The 19,796-nt window shown below is 38.7% G+C and overlaps 1 protein-coding gene across 6 annotated transcripts in view; it reads right to left on the bottom strand.

Moving 5' to 3' along the window:
* Positions 1–19,796, bottom strand: part of CAB39L (calcium binding protein 39 like) — a 96,923-nt gene that overhangs the window by 6,064 nt on the left and 71,063 nt on the right. For all 6 annotated transcript variants that reach the window (XM_059041697.2, XM_067016321.1, XM_067016322.1 and 3 more), the window contains 4 exons: positions 18,865–19,033; positions 14,368–14,427; positions 10,184–10,249; positions 2,582–2,725 (listed from right to left, as the gene is read on the bottom strand). In XM_059041697.2, the coding sequence (XP_058897680.1) occupies positions 2,582–2,725; positions 10,184–10,249; positions 14,368–14,427; positions 18,865–19,033 (439 nt within the window). The remainder of the gene's footprint in view (positions 1–2,581; positions 2,726–10,183; positions 10,250–14,367; positions 14,428–18,864; positions 19,034–19,796) is intronic.

Here is a 19,796-nt window from a genome sequence, read left to right as displayed (position 1 = left end):
CCCACCATCAGCTCTATCATTTTTGCCAAACTTGTCTTCAGAATTATAATAAAATAAAACATTACAGATATAATTAAAGGCTATTAGACATTTCTTCATGACATCATTCTCTTTCCTACCCCTCCCCAGAGGTGACTGCTATCCTGAATTTGGTATTTATCATTCCCATGAAGGTTTTTAGACTATAACTGCATATGTCTGAATCCATACATAGTGTTGTTTTGCATGTTTTTAAACTTTAAATAAATAACATCTTTTAACATTTGCTTATCCCACTCAGTGTTTCTGATACTTATCTACACTAATCCATATAACTATTAATTTTAACCCATTACTATATGCTATTGTATGAATACATCACAATTTATTTTCCCAGTCTCCTGTAGATACCCTTTTTTTTTTTTCCATTTTACAACATGCGAAACAGTGTTGCAATAAACATTTTGGTACAGGATTCCTTAAGCATGAGAGCCAGATTGTCCCTAGGAAATTGCCAGAAAATGAGATTTCAGGACAGAAGAGTATGGACACTTCCAGTACTTTATTTTGCTAAATTGCTCTCCCAAGTGCTTGTGCCAATTTACAGTGTATGACCTACTGCCCTCCAACCTTACCAAAATGTGATGTTGTCAGACTTAAACATTTTTGTCAATATGAAAAATGTAAAGTGATATCTCATTGATATTTTAATGGCCATTTCCACAATTACTACTAAGATGAGCATCTTCACCTATTTGTTGGCCAATCAGGTTTCCTCATTTGTAAATTACCAACTTGTATGCTTTGCCTATTTTTCTATTGAATTGTTTGTCTTTTTCTAAATGATTTGTCAGTTACATGTGTCACATTCTGTCCTGTTTTTCACTTTGCTTATGATGTCTTTTCAAAAAGATGTGTTAAATTTTAATGTAGTCAAACTTATTTTCTATTATGTTTTGTGATTTTAAATTCTTTAAAAAAATTCTTCCTTCCCCAACATCATAAAATGTCTCCTATTTTCTCTTTTAAAAGTTAAAAAATTTTGCTTGTCAAGTGTAGATCTTTACCAGAATTTATTTCTGAATATTGTGGAGAGTAGGTTTTTCTATATGAATAATTTATTACCCTAGAACCATTTATTAACAGTAACCCTTTCTTCACTGATTTACAATCCCTCCACTACAAAATATCAAATTTCATATTTGCACAGGCTTATTTCTAGGCTTTTTACTCTGTTTTGTTGTTCTATTTATCTATCTGTATGCCAATACAATATTGTCTCCATTTACTATAAATCCATAATAAGTCTTAATATATGGTAGGGTGGATTTCCCTACCTTGTTTTCCTTGAAAATTGCCATAGATAATCCCAGGCCATCATTCTACCTTACAAATTTTAGAGTCAGCTTGTCAAGTTCCAGGAAAAGTTCTGCTGGGATTTTGATTGTAATTAAATGGAATTTATAAATTAATTTGGGATTTGAACTGCTCTAGTGGCCTTTTGGACAATAAAGATGTGGTGGCTGAAAGATGGACTAAGATTGTTTTTTACCTCTCAAAGCAACAATTACATACCTTATAAACTGCCATGTCTCCCATTTAAAGACTTATAAATTCAATCACTGAATATACATTATAAAGGCCAAAAAAAAAAGCCTGGAACTCTCTGAATCCTTAATTCCACTCTAGATACATATCCTAAGGAAATAATCCTAAATATGGAAAAAATTAGCTGAATACATAAAATGCTCATTGTAGCTACAAATTGAAAATAACCTAAATATAAACGACACAGGAATATTTAAGTAAACTAGAGTAAGTATACCCAATGAAAAACTATGATGCCAATAAAACTACTGGCTCTTTTTAAACACTATATATAACAACAGTGAATTAATGTTCACTTACGGTATCGCATTGAGTGATAAAATTAGTGTATCAATCGTGTGTACAATGTAAATACAGCTGCAGAAAAAACCTTCAAATATGTGCACAGGAAAATAAAATTTACTAAAATCTTTACAATAGTTAAGTCAGGGGTATGGGATTATAGATTAGATTTCTTCCACCTACCCTACTTTTAAACAAATCTATTGTTTAAAGTTTCTAGGAGATGATTTTATTACTCTTACATCAAAGAAAAGATATTAGAAAGAAAATGCAGGTGTTATATGGACTACTTTTCTTTCAAAACGAATTAAAATATTTCTAAGCAAGTAAAGTGAGTAGTACCCAGTGTTTCTTTAGGTTTCACTTAAAGTTCAAAGAAACACTTCAGGCAGAAGCAAAGCATTCAAATCCTGACACAGGTTTTCGGCTTCAGCTCAATCCCTGATTATTTTAGTAACTTTTGGGAAACAGTATCCCCCTATTTTCTCAGTGAAAAAAATGAAAATATGTCGAGATATGGATTAGTTAGCAAATCTTTTAGAAACAAATGGGCATGCATTAAAATAACTCTAAAATTTCATCTCAGTCATGCAAAACAGAAAGACTGCCTATTTAATTTTCTCTCAAGGATAAAGGAGGGTATAAAGTAGGGAGTTTGCCATTTGCAACTGGAAAACAAATGCCCACATTATTTCTGCAGCTTGCACTTTACCTTAAAGACATGAAAGGCTTCAAACTGGATGTTGGGACTTTTATCCCGGAGGAGGTTCATCATCAGTTTGAGGTTCTCTGGCTTGCTGATGTACTTGGTCATGATGGCAAAGTTGTGCCGGTCCAGGATCAGTTCACCTAGCAGCTACGAAAAACACAGAATCAAAGTAGAATCTGTCCGAGAGTCATCTTACTCAAAATATATCCCACTGCACAAAATATAAATGGGATTTATGAATGTTGAGATGGAAAAAATTCAGAGTCCTTAAGTACATCTTAAAGCGTAGGAATGGAAGGTGTAGTTATTATTAAGTTATTTTTAAACTTTTCATACAGTTTTGCTAAAGTCAGTGCTTAATGCATTCCTGAATCTTTTTTTTTTTGCGGTATGCGGGCCTCTCACTGTTGTGGCCTCTCCCGTTGCAGAGCGCAGGCTCCGGACGCGCAGGCCTAGCGGCCATGGTTCACGGGCTTAGTTGCTCCGCGGCATGTGGGATCTTCCCGGACCAGGGCACGAACCTGTGTCTCCTGGATCGGCAGGCGGATTCTCAACCACTGCGCCACCAGGGAAGCCCTGAATCTTTTTTTTTTAAGCCAGTCACTGCTACTGCTTAAAAAAGCTCTCTCTGCTGCCCTCATCACGAGCTAGCCAGAAATGAATTTATTATTTTCATCCCTTACTTTAATGTGCTTCCCAGTAATATATTGCTCCTTAGGCACTGAGGTAGGATAAGAATTAAAAAATTGACTTTACAATTATACCTTCCTTATCTGAATAAATATACTCTAGTAGCTTACTGGGAAAACAGGTTATATTAAGTGACTCTTACCTTCTCCCTAAATTTTATTACAAAACCTGATATAGAGCCAGAAAAAAACTCTGACCCTGAATTCATATGAAATTTAACATGTGCAGCAAGTTTTTATAAAAAAGTAAAGCAAAACATTTTCTGGTGACAAATTATTAATTCCTAAAATGCAGCATTACTCCATGTTATGAAATGGATGCTTATGTCCCTCTAAATCTATATGTTGAAATCCTAATCCCCAATGCAACGGTATTAGGAGGTGGGGCCTTTGGAAGGTGACTAGGACATGAGGGTGGAGCCATCATGAATGGGTTTGGTGCTCTTATAAAAGAGATCCCGGAAAGCTCCCTTGCTGCTGGCACCTGGATCTCAGACTTGCCAGCATCCAGAACTGTGAGAAATAAATGTTTGTTGTTTAAGCCACCCAGTCTATGGTATTTTTGTTATAGCAGCCCAAACAGACTAATATACTTCAAGACAAAATAAAAATACCAAGAGTGAGAATAGCTGAAGACCCCCTAGCAGCATATGGCTGAACTTTTATTCTCACTGTAGTGGTAGCAATTCCTAAAGCTTCAGCAACCAGGTGGCTGAAATGTACCCTTAACATAATTTTATATATGATATACTTAATGATGACCAGTGTTGGATGTTAGATGGTCACCAGTTAGTCTCAAACATATGCAATAGCAATTGTGTAAATTTTTAGTCTTCGTCTGTCTTAATCTCTCCTCAGCATCTAAAGCTAACTGGATACTCTCCTGGAAACTTTGTTCTTGGTTTCAAGGCCACTGCTTTCTTCTCTCTTCTTACTGCTTGAAGCGAGTTCCTATGCTGCCTGTTACTGATTCCCCTTCCCTTTAGGCACTATACAAGCAGGGATTTTCCAAGCTGTATATTATCTCTTTATCTCCCAACAATCTCATCTATGTCCATGGCTTCAACTATGACATCCAGGAAGATGTCTCCCAAATCTATTCTACACCTCTGTTTTAATTTCCTTCCTAAACTCTATACCCACATTTTTTTTTTTTTTTTTTTTTTTTTTTTTGTGGTACGCGGGCCTCTCACTGTTGTGGCCTCTCCCATTGCGGAGCGCAGGCTCCGGACGCACAGGCTCAGCGGCCGTGGCTCACGGGCCCAGCCGCTCCGCGGCATGTGGGATCTTCCTGGACCGGGGCACGAACCCGTGTCCCCTGCATCGGCAGGCGGACTCTCAACCACTGCGCCACCAGGGAAGCCCTATACCCACATTTTTAACTCCCCGCCACCACCCCCTCCCACCAGCCCAGGCTGAACACTTAGCTGGCCTATCACACTCAGCATCTCTACAACCAATTCCCTTTCCTCTCCTTGTTAATGACATCATGATGTGCTAGTCCCCTGGGGAAGAGAGTTGAAATCTTTCTCAGCTCTTTTCCTTCCTTTAGTCCTCATACCAAATCCACATCTAAGATCTGGCAGTTTTCTCTTTTTAAATGTCTTGAACATCCTTCGTTCCATTTTTACTCACTCAGACACTCCTACCTTCCATCTGGACTACTGCAATAGCACACACAATGGTCTCTTTTTCAGTCTTCACCCAATCCAACCCATTCTGCACATTATGTCAAATGAATCTTCCTGATGATCAGCCTTATTCATGTTACTAATGCCACTTATAACATGAATGAATAAACAAACAAATATTTAGATTCCTTTGAATTGGGGATAAAAATTGAAGTCCTTAGTCTGGCATTCAAAACCCACTGTGACTGGAGTCATTTCTACTGCATCCTTTCCTCTGCCCCCTCATTTATTCTTTCTCATTCTTCTGCTTCTGTGGCTTCACTACCCTTGCTCCAAATTTCTCCCAGCTTTACTGAGGTATAACTGACAAAACTGTATACATTTAAATTGTACGTCATGAAGATTTGATATGTGTATACGTTGTGAAATATTTACCACGTGCAATTTAATTAACACATCTATAGCCTCACATAGTTACCCTTTTCCTTTTTGTGGTGAGAATGCTTAAGATCTACTCTCAGCAACTTTCAAGTATACAATACAGTATTATTAACTATAGTCACCATGCTGTATGTTAGATCTTCAGAATTTATTCATCTTATAACTGAAAGCTTGTACCCTTTGACCAGCATCTCCCATCCCACGGTCCCCTACCCATAACCACCCTTCTACCTTCTGTTTCTATAGTTCAACTCTTCTCCTTAGCTGAATTTCCTCTCTTGCCTCTGTGCTCTTTGTTTTTTCCTAGTTGGACTCACTTGGCCTTGCAGTGCAGAGTTACTCATGAGCTTATTTAGAATATAAGCTCCATAAGGGCATGTGTCAATTCCTCCTAGTGTTTGTATCCCTTATAACCTAACTGTGTGAGGTGTGTGGATATTGTTGGGGAAATGAAGTCCAAGCAACACAGAATCCTCTCCACAAAGTGTAGAAAAGAAAGAGAGTTTTATTATCGAATACATGTATTCAGAGCACAACACTGTAGGTAATCTACAAAAAAGGCATTACGAAGACATAAAATTCTACCTTATTTATACAACCAAGCAGCTACAATCCAGTACATATATATACTCTCAAGATGAAAGATAACTGGTCCCCTATAAGAGGACCAGACAGCACTATTTGCTGTGCACCCTTTCATAGTTCACCCTGAATTCACCTGGCCATTGAAGTAGCCATTTGTTTTACCTCATTGCTTTTATCCAACTAATGTAGAGAATAATAAAACTTCTCTTATCTCTCTGACAAGCAAATGGTTACAGCTTGGAGAGAAGCATCAAGGTTAAATTTTCCTGTGATAGAGAGGAAGGAGAGCTATCTTTCTAGATGTTTACACTCCAGGGGGATGGCTCCCAGATTCTCAAAAAAAAAAAAACCCAAAAAACATTCTGGGTTATAAAGCTGACAAGAAGCTTCTAAAGATATATATATGTTGGGCTTCCCTGGTGGCGCAGTGGTTGAGAATCCGCCTGCCGATGCAGGGGACACGGGTTCGTGCCCTGGTCCGGGAAGATCCCACATGCCGCGGAGCGGCTGGGCCCGTGAGCCGTGGCCGCTGAGCCTACGCGTCCGGAGCCTGTGCTCCGCAACGGGAGAGGCCACAACAGTGAGAGGCCCGCGTATCGCAAAAAAAAAAAAAAGATATATATATATATATATATATATATACATCTTTATATATATACACACATATGTGTATATATATAGCATCTATGTAAATATAGATTCTATGTAGATATATATTTATTTAAAATATAACATTTTATATGTTATAATAAAATATAATTATAACTCTGGTGGTCCAGTGGTTAAGACTCCATGCTTCCACTGCAGAGGGCATGGGTTCGATCCCTGGGTGGGGAACTAAGATCCTACATGCTGTGTGGTGTGGCCAAAATTACATATAAAGCATACACACATACACATATCAAAAGGTCTTCTAGCAACAGAGCAATTTCATTTAAAAAATTTTAAATTTGTATACATATAAACATTCAATAAATATTTGTTGAAATGACATTTATGAGTTAATTTCAGATTAAGTCACTTCAATTCTTATTACATGGGGATGCCTATATATAAATTCTATCCAATCTATCCTCTGCTTATATAATTTCACTACTTTTTGGAAACCATCAATTATGTTAAATCATTTGGCCCAAAACACTGAATCTTTTAGCCATTAAATATTAATCTATTAATTAATACTGACAGTGAAAAATGCTGCATTTCATAGTAATATAAAGCATTATACAGCAATACTATACTAAGTAAAAGGAAAAAAATTCATATTTTTTACTTCTTTAACTTTCATGTTATAGGCTTCATAGTATACAGTGAAACCACGCACAATAACGAGTTTTTAAAAAACTTTGTGTTTTAATGATATTGACCAGAGCTCTCCCCAAATCCAGAATTCCACCAAGCTTGTTTTGAATTATAATCTTTCTAGTGATTAAATACCAAGCCTCCGAAGAAGATAAGAAATAAATTCCTAAGCTATGTCACATAGTGCATGCAATTTCTCTGTTAATTATTTTTTATTGACACCAGGAACCTAAGCACCCCAAGATAGTTCAGAAAAATTCAGAATTTGATTAACAAAAGGCAGTAGGTAGCAACTACTTTGGAATCAGAAAATAGCCTAGTAAATACACTGTTACAATAATCTAACCTCTCTTGTTTTCTAAAATTATGAAACATCTATGTGCAAAATATTACAGAATCCAGAGATATAAAAATTGTAAAATCAAAATAGAACATACTGCTACCACAGATCTAATTACCCAAAGGAAAACCCAACAGCACACAGTGGAGCTCTGCAGAACAATGTTCTGATGAAGAAAAGAGCAAACAATACTTAAGGAGCTCTTTCCTTGAATAGACTGATACAAGACCATCTTAGCAATATCTCTGCCTATAATCCAACATTCAAAAAAGGCCAACTCTTCAGTAACGATTTTAGCAAGTTTTACATTCTTGATATACTTTATCTACCTTTTACTAGTGCTTTTCACTGTCTAACCAGTGCTTGGTTTTACCACATTGTAAATTAAACATTTGTGAGACAGTCAACTGTAAAGGATTTTAAGTGGGAATAGCAGCTCATGTAGTATGTGTAGGTGCATTAAAAAAGAACAAGAAAGACGCCTTATGAGTGGGCTGGGGCATCTGTAAATAAGTAGAAAACAAACAATCAGCTTGAAAAGGGAGAGTTTAAAGGAGACTTTCTATACCACATGCTGTACAAAGTCAGATGCTCTTTGCCATATCACTGGAATAACGCTGAGGTCTTCAGCTGGAGAACTATGTGAAAAGAGGAAGAGAGGCTGGATGGTGGAGAGCCAGGTGGCAGCGGACAGAGGTGAGAAATGAGTCTTTCTTGCTCCCCTTTGCTACCCGCTACATTTGTATTACATGTTGTACTAATCATACATCTACTGGGTTAATAGGCTTCGATTTTTAAATGCAAATGCATCCTGGTAGGAAAAAGTCTAACTCATACCCTAGTCCCAATTATTTATTTAGAATAGATCGGTGCCTTCAGCCCAGAGACTGAACTCTGGGGACAGTGACGAGGAATATTTATTAATGAAATTTATTTCAATTTTCTTTAGCAAATATATCCAGGTCTTACCATGTGGTAGGTTCTGCTCTAACCATTTTACAAATATTAACAAGGGAACAGGACAAGGTGAGGTTGAAGGCATCCTGTGCAGAGAATGAGGGCAATGGGCACATGGGTAGGAGAGAATGACAGGACAGCAGGAAAGAAAAGCAGGACAAAGGCCAAGAAGTGAAATGTCTGGGTAAAAAACTGTAAGCTTTATAACTTTGCCTAAGGCCCTAGAGACAGTCGATCACAGAAAAATTTCTGTCACAAGTTCTTATCACTGTGGAAAATGGTACAAGGATAAATTCTAAAGTCCATGACCCTCAGCTTTCTTGACCCCAGTTTGGTTCAGTCACCTTAGTTCATGTCAACCCCTCTGCTTTGGCCCAGTATCTGACAGATTCCACTGAAAATAGGAAGGACTTGGAAAATTTACGAGCAATTAGCTATATATTGGCCCTTCAGAGCATCGTCACCTCTGTTTACTGTTTCAATTTCCACTCCCCGCCAGTATGACTACCTCAGTAACACAGACACAAGCTTTCCTGGTTTGACTGTCCTTGTGTCTATTCTTTAAGTACCTGGCTGTCCCAACAGGTTGTACCCTTATCTTCAACTGCTTTTAAGAAGCTTTCTGGACATGGGAGAGCACAGCATTGATGTCCCTGCCTTTGCCTGGAGCTCCATCTCATTAATTCAGGCTCCAGAACAGACAGCAGCACACCCATGATATTTTTCTTCTATGTGGATTACTCTGTATGGGTTTCTGCACAAGGAGAAACTCAATCAAGAGTGCTGAATGACTGGCTGAAAATAGTACACTGATCTCTCCATCAACAGGTAAAGCTGGAGCAGCAAAGGCACAAGTACAGGGGAGAGTGGTCAAGGCTGACACTTGGGGAAATCATGGGGAAAGTGAATTCACAAATATGTGGTACAAAATAGATTTAATTTATTGCTCTAGCTTAAAACTGTATCCAATATTTAGAAACAAATGCATTGTTCTATAATGTCATCATTCCAACATTTAAAAAATAATATTATATTTTTATAATCAATATATAAAATAATATGAATATATAATAATATAAAATAATATTTAGTAAGCTCAAGCATCATACAAATTGCTTGACCAAAAACAGCCAATTATTATCTGCCAAAAACATTCTTTTGAATATCTGAGTAGGATCTGAAGGGCAGAGATGCAGCTCTAGCCAATGTCCTACTCCCTCAGGAGCTGTCCCACCTCCTCTTGACCAAATGGCTGCTTCCAGGCACCTTTTCACTGAGGGAGGGAAGGCCACTCACAGATGGATGTGGCCCGATTCTGCTGGGTCCCTGTCTGATGAGGGAGACAGGCATTTCAACAGGCATTTCATAGGAGACAGAATCTCAAATTAGAAATGCCGTTTGGTTACATACAAATAAAAACATACCCCTCATCCTGTATTTATTCTGTACTTATTACTTATATTGTTACTTCCAAAAAGTATTTGAAGCAGGGCACTTACCTCGTTTTGCTACAAAGTACAGTCATAACGTTGAATGTACTTCTCAAGTTACAAGAAAAGAGAATAATTTTTCTGTATTTACTTGTCCACTATTAAACCTGTCATTTACTAACAAGAATATCAACTTCTGGAGACTCTAACTTAAAGAAATTTGATATTACCTTTAAAGATTGTCTCTTAGTCACATAATTCTCAGACTGGAGCAATTTCTCATAGTCTTCAAAAATCTAATGAAAAGAAAAGAAATATTAGGGTGTAAACCCAGCAGTGATTTCCCTGCATTAAGTTTGCTTGCTCTCTCACTTCAGAAGTAAATCCCCAACCCTTTAGCCTAGCCCAGCCCAGCTGCTGTACTTTGTATCCCTGGGCTGATCACCGCTGTCCATAGGGAGGTTTCCCCATTTCACCATCCTCATTTATGCGTAAGGATACTGGAGGACAAGGAGTCAAGTAATACCAGAGAGATACTTCTCTTTGTTTTATTTTAGTTCTGTAAATTAGAAATTGGGTAGAAAAATGAAGTAATTGAGTCCTCCCAATAAATCATTTTGAATAAAACATCTGTTAACTCATCTAATGAGCTACAGGATAACTCATTTTATGCCATTTTAAAGAAATCTGTTGATGTGGTCTTGCTGGTAGCTATTAGTCCATGAATAATTTGAGAAAAGATTAAATACACTTAGCAACTCATAAAGAATCAAACTGTCAAATTCAGAGCATGAACGGGTAGAGGAATAGGGCTACTTCTGCCACATAATGGCCCTGTGGATCCCAAGCGGCCTCTCTGGGGCACTTCCACTCTCCCCAGAAGCTAGGGGACGCTGGTGATTGGGGCCCATTTCCTAATGTGACTGGTCGTCCATCACTGCCCAAGGCCCTTCGGTTGAACACAGGGTGCCAGCGGCTGGCGAAGCTCAGTGTCAACCTCCCATCGCACGTAGACACGCTCAGAGACCACTCAGGTGGGAGAAGCAAGCCTGGCAGAGAACTGAAGGCAAGAGAGCTCAGGGGCTGAGGAGGGTAGAAAAGGGTCCTGGTCCTCAGAGGAGCAAGTGCCAGGTGTGTGTGCGTGTGCGTGATGAGGGCAAGCTGTGCACACTGAGGATAATTCCTGATAGAGAATGAAGAAAGTGAAAAGTAAAAACAAAATCATGTAGCTCACATTAAAATCACAGTAATTATACTCTTTTACATAAAGGACTTGTTTTTTTCTAACAAGGAGGATTTTTCACTAAATCTGTCACACTAATGATGTGGTCAATTTTAATTGTAACTATAAAATGCAAATACATGCAGGTAAGGTATTGTTGACTCCGCAAGCTACCAGTTTCATTATTTTAGGTCATATATCATGTTCTCCAGCTTCAGGTTTACTGCTAAAGAAATATGAAACTCAAGAAGTAGGAAATGTTTGGGGAGTATGAATTCTCAAAGCTAATGCTCAGGTCAGTGTAGCAGGCTCAGCATTTGTGAAACTACTAAATTACACATGAAGTGACTATAGATACAGAGACAAATTTAGGTAAATAAGGATCAAAGAGAATGAGTTTATGGTCTCTCAGATTATTGCTTATTATCCTTGAATGCAAACTGCACAACACATTTATCTCATTCATCCTATAGAAAAGACTAGTAGTTAATACTACAGGTATTGTCATAAACTATCTTTGCCCTCTTTATTTTCATTTATTATAAATGTAACATCTAATGAGTTTTTTTTTTTTTTTTTTTGCAGTATGCGGGCCTCTCACTGTTGTGGCCTCTCCCGTTGCGGAGCACAGGCTCCGGACGCGCAGGCCCAGCGGCCATGGCTCACGGGCTTAGTTGCTCCGCGGCATGTGGGATCTTCCCGGACCAGGGCACGAACCCGTGTCTCCTGCATCGGCAGGCGGATTCTCAACCACTGCGCCACCAGGGAAGCCCCAAAATATTTTTATTTATGTATTTATTTGGGTGTGCTGTGTCTTAGTTGCAGCATGTGAACTCTTAGTTGCAGAAGGTAGGATCTAGTTCCTTGACCAGGGATCGAACCCAGGTCCCCTACATTGGGGGCACGGAGTCTTAGCCACTGGACCACCAGGGAAGTCCCTCTAATGAGTCTTTAACATTCCATCCAGCATCTATAGTTACTGAACAACTAAACTATGATAACAATTCATTTCTTAACTTCAAAAATATGTGATTTTCTTTTAGTCTTGAAGCTTTTGGATATTTCTGGCAATAATCATTTTCTCCCTTCATGTTATACACTTTGATCAAAGTTCTCCAGTTGATCCCATGGGTATTCTCTTGATAATTTTAGGATATGAAAATCACTTTTGATTTCATGATTATATTGATAATTCTTAATCTCAAACTAAAGGAAGATCAGCAAACAATTTATGAATAAAAAATCCACAGTTTAATTTCTGTGACTTTGATGTATGAAGACATAGGATACTGATAGGGTATTTCATATCTTCCCAGAGTCATGTTTCCTTTTACATTTTTGTGTGGCTAACTAGAAAATTTTAATTTACATAGTGGGTTGCATTGTATTTCAGTTGGACAGTACTGATCTAAAGCAGCTAAACTAATACTGCAACAAACCTTTTAAAGTTTTGCTTCTAAGTTTGTGCTATGTTTCACTTTAACTATGCTATTCCTATTGCTGATACACTTAGCAAAAGCATAGCAGCTCTTGGATGGGTCTGTTCATTCAATATTCATTTAACACCACCTAATGTATGGCACTGAGTTAGGTATTGGGGATGTAAGTAATAATGATAAAAATTAATACATGGTACTATCCTAAAAACTTTAAATCTTGTCAAATTCCTACAGCAATCCTATGAAGCAAGTATTATTAATATCTTCATTTTTTGGTAAATGCAGTAACTTGTCTGGGATCATACAATTGGTAAGAGGTAGAGCAGGATCCTGAAGCAAAGCAAGTGGACACTGAAGTCTATACTGTATTCTGAACCACTGTGTTTGACAGATAAGGTTCCTGCCTCCCAGGGAGCTTAAGAACCAGTCAGGAAGATATAAAGACACACCATAATAATACAATGTGGAAAACGTGTGAGAGAGAAGGAGAGAGGAAGAAAGGGAGGGAGGGAGAGGGGGAGAGAAAGAGACGGGGGGGGGGGGGCGGAGAGAGAGAGAGAGAGAGAGAGAGAGAGAGAGAGAGAGAGAGAGAGAGAGTGTGTGTGTGTGTGTGTGTGTGTGTCTGTATGTTTGGGGGTGGGGGGATTACAGAAAGCTTCCTAGAAGAGTCACATTATGAAACCAAGCAGGACCCTGAGGGGCCTTCCCAGGAACATACCCTCCTAAGTCCCCCACTTCTTGTTTGTAGAAAAGCTTTAGCCTCCTAGGTCTTCCCCACGTTTCAAACAGCAAATTTAATCAGAGAAGTGAGAAAATGCAGAAATAAGGAAAACAGCCAAGCAAGACAAAATAATAATAGTTTAGCCATAAAACAAATTCAAGGATCTTTAGTTCCTCCTCAAGGTCTATAGATAATATCTTGAGCCATATCCTTTAGTTGTTTTGCAGATACTGAAACCCTCACCAGGTGGAAGAAGTTAACTGCATACTGCCCACAGGCACGTAGACCTCATACTGGTTGGAACCAAAAGGTTGATGATGTTAACCCCTGAAATACCACCCTGTCACCTTACCACCAACCAGTCAGAAGACTGTCCATGAGCCGATAAGGCACCGCACAACCCTCACCCCTTCCCCGAAAACCATGTGGGATTGGGGTCTTTTGAGCATTAGCCGCCCCACATTCCTTGCTCGGCCTTGCAATAAATGTTGAATTTTCCTTCATCACAACCCAGTGTCAGTAGACTGGCTTTGCTGCATGTCGGGTGAGTTTGGTTCAGTGACAATTACAGCTAATTATCAAAAGGTTGAGATGGATTCACCCTTAGAGAAGGGAGTTGGAAGACAGATATGTATTTTGGTATTTCTACTAGTAAGTAAAACTAGTTATCAAACCAAGTAAAATGATTTATATTAGTAAGGGTGGGGTGCTCTTCCATTTGGAGTTTCCTACTGCCTCTTAAGGGCAACATGAATGCTCTTAAGTCAAGATCAAAGTGAGCAGGTACGAGCTGTTTCCTGGAGCTCCAGAGCACAACAGGAAGAGAGGTGAAAAACGAGAAAGCCCTGATCTCCTGCCATCCTCTATTTTCCATAGTTTCTTGATGACCTGGCTTCTAGGTACTAAACCAATCGGGTGTATGGTTGGTTTCAATTGTGTATCATAAATAGGAGTAAGTGCTAACAGATCTAAGAAGGAGAGAGAGAGAGGAAGAGAGAATGAGGTAAAGACTTAAAAATGACTTCTACTTACAGTGTCATAATTTTGTTCTAAGAAGTCTGCTACCAACACTTTATGTCTGGTCAGTAAATCCTAGAAAAAGAACAGTCGAGTGAAACAAAATTATTATAGGTAACAAATTTTATAAATCTATCTTTTTCTTCTAAGATTTTCTAAGTCCATTAATTTGAAACATAAAAGTCTCAGAATATTTTCATTTACATCACAAAATTACTTCCATTCTTAGTTTAAGATGTGAAATACAATTTGTTTCATCCTAAAAACAGCAGAGTGCTTTAAATTCATACCATAGAAATAATTCAACTAGTGAAACAAATGTCACCTAACAGACAAGTGTACAGTATATTTCTTCAAGCCATAACTCTACATTGTGAAAATGATATAATAAATATTCAAATAAAGTTTATGACGATCTTTTTTTTTTTTTTTTTTGTGGTACGCGGGCCTCTCACTGTTGTGGCCTCTCCCGTGGACGGAGCGCAGGCTCCGGACGCACAGGCTCAGCGGCCATGGCTCACGGGCCCAGCCGCTCTGCGGCATGTGGGATCTTCCCAGACCGGGGCACGAACCCGTGTCCCCTGCATCAGCAGGCGGACTCCCAACCACTGCGCCACCAGGGAAGCCCTATGACGATCTTTTAAAAATGTCATTAATAACCATTTATTAAAAAAAGAACTCTGAATGGACTAAAACCATATCTCACAAGTTAACAGATTTTCAACGATTAACCTTTAATTTTTCTTAACCACTTTTGAAATGTAAGTGCCTAGGATGCTGGGAAGCACAGGAATGACATTTAACAGGGCCGTCTCAGCATCATCCCACTCTTGGGTTAATGGGCTGGGAAGTGCTGTTCAGTTACTAAGTAGCACAATGCACCCTTTCAAAGTTGAAGACAAGTAGCCTGATCTAACTACAGACATAACTCTCGGAAAACTGAACAAAAGCATAAAGGAATGTTTGACTGGAAATTCACACCTAAATTATATCCTTAATTCACCTTAAAGCTGAAAGAAAACAAGCCTCAGCTAATCCGTTTAACATGCTTAAGGGCTAAATACCCTGTCTAGGTACTATGCAGAATTTAATTAAAAACCTAACAAGGATTTTCAAGTTTTCCAAAATAAATTCTTATACTTTAATACATATTTAATTAAAGCTTCTTAAAAGCATATACAAGATACACAACATAACCTCACAGAGAAAAAGAAGGCAGCAGCAATGGTAAAACTCATTTCTATTTCAATAAAAAGTTAAATATTTAAAGCACTTTACACTATAATTTTCTTGTTTTTTCAGTTTTATTTTTATTTTTAAAAATTTTTCTTGGAGTATAATTGATTTACAATGTTGTGTTAGTTTCTGCAGTACAGCAAAGTGAACCAGTTATACATACACATATATCCACTCTTTTTTAGATTCTTTTCCCATATAGGTCATTACAGATTATTTGAATAGAGTTCCCTGTGCTATACAGTAGGTCCTCATTAGTTTGCACTACAGTTTTCAAGTTCAAAAATAATGAGACTGGCTATTAATTTCATTTCATATTACCTTTCATCACAACTTGATTGACCATTGGGCCTATCAAAGTGGAGAAATGTACTTTTTTCCTCAGGAGAACATGTAGTACTGTTCTGGAATTGCAATTTTAAAATGGGAAAACCCTCTAAGGAATTCATTCCTGGTCCATCCCAGGTCAAAATTCAAACCAGTTCCTATGTCAGGGAACACCTCAGAGAGTAAGGTAGTGCCACAGCATCCCTTGGGGTCCCTAATCTTTTTCTAAGTGGATATTCGGGATGCCTAGTTTTCAGATACTGTCTTCCCCAATCTCCTGAGCAGTATCAGTGATTTTCTAAGCTGACCCAGGTTAGAAAGTTCTCTCCATGGGCTGCAGCAGACACGGTGGATGGCTGCACCCATGGGGTTCTGCGTCTATTATGACAGTCATCAGCCTTGGGTATGAGGACCATGATCTCCCATGGCCTCAGGCCCTGCACATACCGTGATGGTGGCAATGGAAAGAGTACTTTGCAGAGGAGTGCTGCGTGGAAAGGTTTTCCGGGCTTCCCTGGTGGCGCAGTGGTTGGGAGTCCGCCTGCCGATGCAGGGGATACGGGTTCGTGCCCCGGTCCGGGAGGATCCCGCGTGCCGCGGAGCGGCTGGGCCCGTGAGCCGTGGCCGCTGGGCCTGCGCGTCCGGAGCCTGTGCTCCGCGACGGGAGAGGCCACAGCGGTGAGAGGCCCGCGTACCACAAAAAAAAAAAAAAAAAAAAAAGAAAGGTTTTCCATTCGCTATACATTAGTGTTACACCAAAGAAAGAGGAATAAGGAGGGGGTTCTGTTAGTAGCAGCTTCTTCGAATTCTAAGGGAAAAAAATAACTTTAAAAATCCAATCACAGAAAATATAATATGGTAGGGTAGAATTCCTCCAGCACACGTGTATGATGGATACAGCCAGTAAGTGATTCGTGCACATACACTCTTACACTTGAGTGTGTATACATTATATATACATAGATATACCCTCCAATTTATATACATAATAAATGTATGCACAAAACTGGAGGGATTATGCCGTATATATATATATACACACATACACACATATATAACATAATACATATATATAAACATAATACGTAGACAAATACAGATGTTGCATTATTATAGATCAAATAACTGAGTGGGAGAAAAAATGCTAGGATCCCACCCAAAAAGGAAAAAGCAGAAAATTGCCAAGAAAAATAAAGTTCAAATTTTAAAGAATTTAAAGTTTAAAAAAAGTATTTGAAATAGTGTACTCCTTCATCCCACCTCCTAACAATTGTTTTGACAGGGCTAGGTTCTGCATAGTCTAAGTATCATGCTAAACAAATGTTGATATTGATATTTTAGTGAATTCTTCACAGCTTGGGAGAACTCGGGGTGCAATGACAGAGACAGACACGCAATGGCAGGGACACGATACCACCTCAGCCAGCAGCAGCTGCATTTATTGAGTTTTTACTACGTGCTGGAGAGTGTGCCGAGCACCTCACATACGATATTTCTAATCTTCACAACTCCGCAAAAGCAGAGATTATTTTCCTCATCTCACAGATGAAGGACATATAGCAAGTCAGGTGCAGAGAGAGATGGAATTCATACCACTTCTTATCATGTCGATTCTTCGAGGGAGAGGTGAAAGAGATTGTGGTTGTAAGGAATCTTTTTTGGGAAACGACAATTTGTAGACAACACCATGACAAAAACCTAAGCCAACAATGTGTAAACACCAATGACTAACTGGGCAGTAGTCATCCTGCAGTTCAAAACAAAAAAGGTTAAGCCTAAGAAGTTAAAAACAAAAGCCCAAACCAACCAGCCAACCAAGTAAACAAATCCCCTTGAAACCAGCTACTTAAAAAAAAGGGACTTATGGTCATTACATTATATTAACCACAGCATTTTGGTAAAATATAGAAAATAGGCATTTTCAATATCGGTAGCATACTAGGAAACTTTTTAAGGTTATTTAGATTTTCAAGGACTTGACTTAAGTTCAACGGAAAATATGCTCATGTACAAATCACCAGAGTTTATTTTTGTGATTCAATATTGTGTTGAAAATTCAACTGAGCTGAACATATGATGCAAGACACTATTATCAAGTATAGTTTATTCTATTAAATGTTGAAAAATCTTTGGGGAAATTTTCAAAAATAAATGCTCAATTGAATTTGATCTCCCCCCTCCATTAGAGTTGTTCTATGTTTACAGTTATTTGTGAAGTCTTATTTATGGATTTTTAAAAAAGGAACTAACTTGTTTCCATGACAGCAAAGAGTCACCAGATAGAAAAGGAAAAAAAAAAATGGCACTACAGTAGCTACTAATAGAGAACATCTCCTCAGTTGTTTAGGCACAGATATTTGCTAGAAAGAACTGGAACCATCCTTTATGTTAAATGTCCTTCTTCCTATTTGATGCACCAAGGCCCCTCCTACCATGTATTCTAGATATACTCTTGGGGGCTTCATCTGTAGCCACTGTACAACTGTTGTTTTGCCGGGTGAGACTTGTCGCCTCTGAAACAGAGAAGGCTCCTGGGGTTTCTCAACACCCTGAGCACAACTCCACGTTTCTTGCCCCCCTGCTCCTCTTCCCTCCACTTACCGCCAACTCTCCTTAGAGTCTGTCCCCTGCCCTTTCCTCCTCTTTTCCTTCCTTCCCTCACTCTTTGCTCTTCTCACTGGTTTTCTTCTTCCTTACTCTGTGTCTTTGTCTTCTTCATAAGCCCATACGAGCTTATGACAAGCATTTTGAGTTGCTTTTTCCACAATGTGACAGACGGGTCTAATTGCATTCTATTTACTGAATCCTCTTATGATCCACATCATACACAGTTGGCTATGCTCTGACCTAAGGAATACAATTTTCTGCTTTTAAAAGTTAAGCTGCCTCTTAGAGGCCAAATGACTAAATGCTGAAATTAAATAGCCTAGCTGATTTAGAAAAAATTACCTTAAAAGTAGCAAAGGCGTCTGAAGCAATATCAAATGTTGACAACTCCACATACTTAAAGAAATCTCTGAATTGATTAGAAAAGAGGATGATTTTGGCAAGCGGTTCATGTCGAATACATTCTCTCAGCATAATCCCACAACGTAAGGCGATCTGTGGGGTTTCATATCTAAAGCATAAACAAGAGAGAAACAGAGAACTATGTTGTTTTATTAACACAATAATATTAATGGTATCAAAAGAACCATTTCAATACTGCTGTTAATGGAAGCTTAGATACCATTTGTCACAGTTCATTCAAACACCATTCTTTCAATACCCACTAAAGATCCACAATGTGCCTGGCACTATTCCAGATGCTGGGGATAGAATAGTAAGTAGACAAGGTCACTGCCTTCCTAGCATTCACAGTTTAGTGCAAATGTTTCTGGTGGGGGAGGAGACAGACTATAAACAATGAAAAGATAATTTCATATACTTCAGTGCTATGAAACTGAAGACAATAAAACAGGTACACTATAGAGTGTACTTAATTTGCTCTATTTTAGACTGAGTGGCCAGGGAAGAGGCAAAGCATTCAGGCAAAGGGAACTAACTGTGCAAAGCCTCCAAGGAAAGAAAGGAGTTTCATTTTTAAGTGTGATAGGAAGCCTTTGGATAGTTTAAAGAAAGCAATTAACACAGTCTATCATATGCTGTAAAAAAGATCACTCTGGCTACCCGTGGAGAATCTTGTAAAACAGGGAAGAATGAGCTGGGGCGCTAGAGTGGAAGCAGGGAGACTAGCTAGTAGGAGGAACAGAAGCCCAGCTAGAGATGATGGGGGCTTGGATTGGGGTGGCAGTAGTAGAATAGAGGACTGTGGGCAGGTCATGCATATTATTCAGGGGAAGAGTCAACAAAACTTGCAGATGTTGTAGTTGGGGTAGGAT

The sequence above is a fragment of the Kogia breviceps genome, chromosome 16, assembly GCF_026419965.1.
Source record: "Kogia breviceps isolate mKogBre1 chromosome 16, mKogBre1 haplotype 1, whole genome shotgun sequence".
Taxonomy (NCBI): domain Eukaryota; kingdom Metazoa; phylum Chordata; class Mammalia; order Artiodactyla; family Physeteridae; genus Kogia; species Kogia breviceps.
Note: the sequence above shows the minus strand (reverse complement) of the source record. Positions and strands in the feature narration are given on the sequence as shown.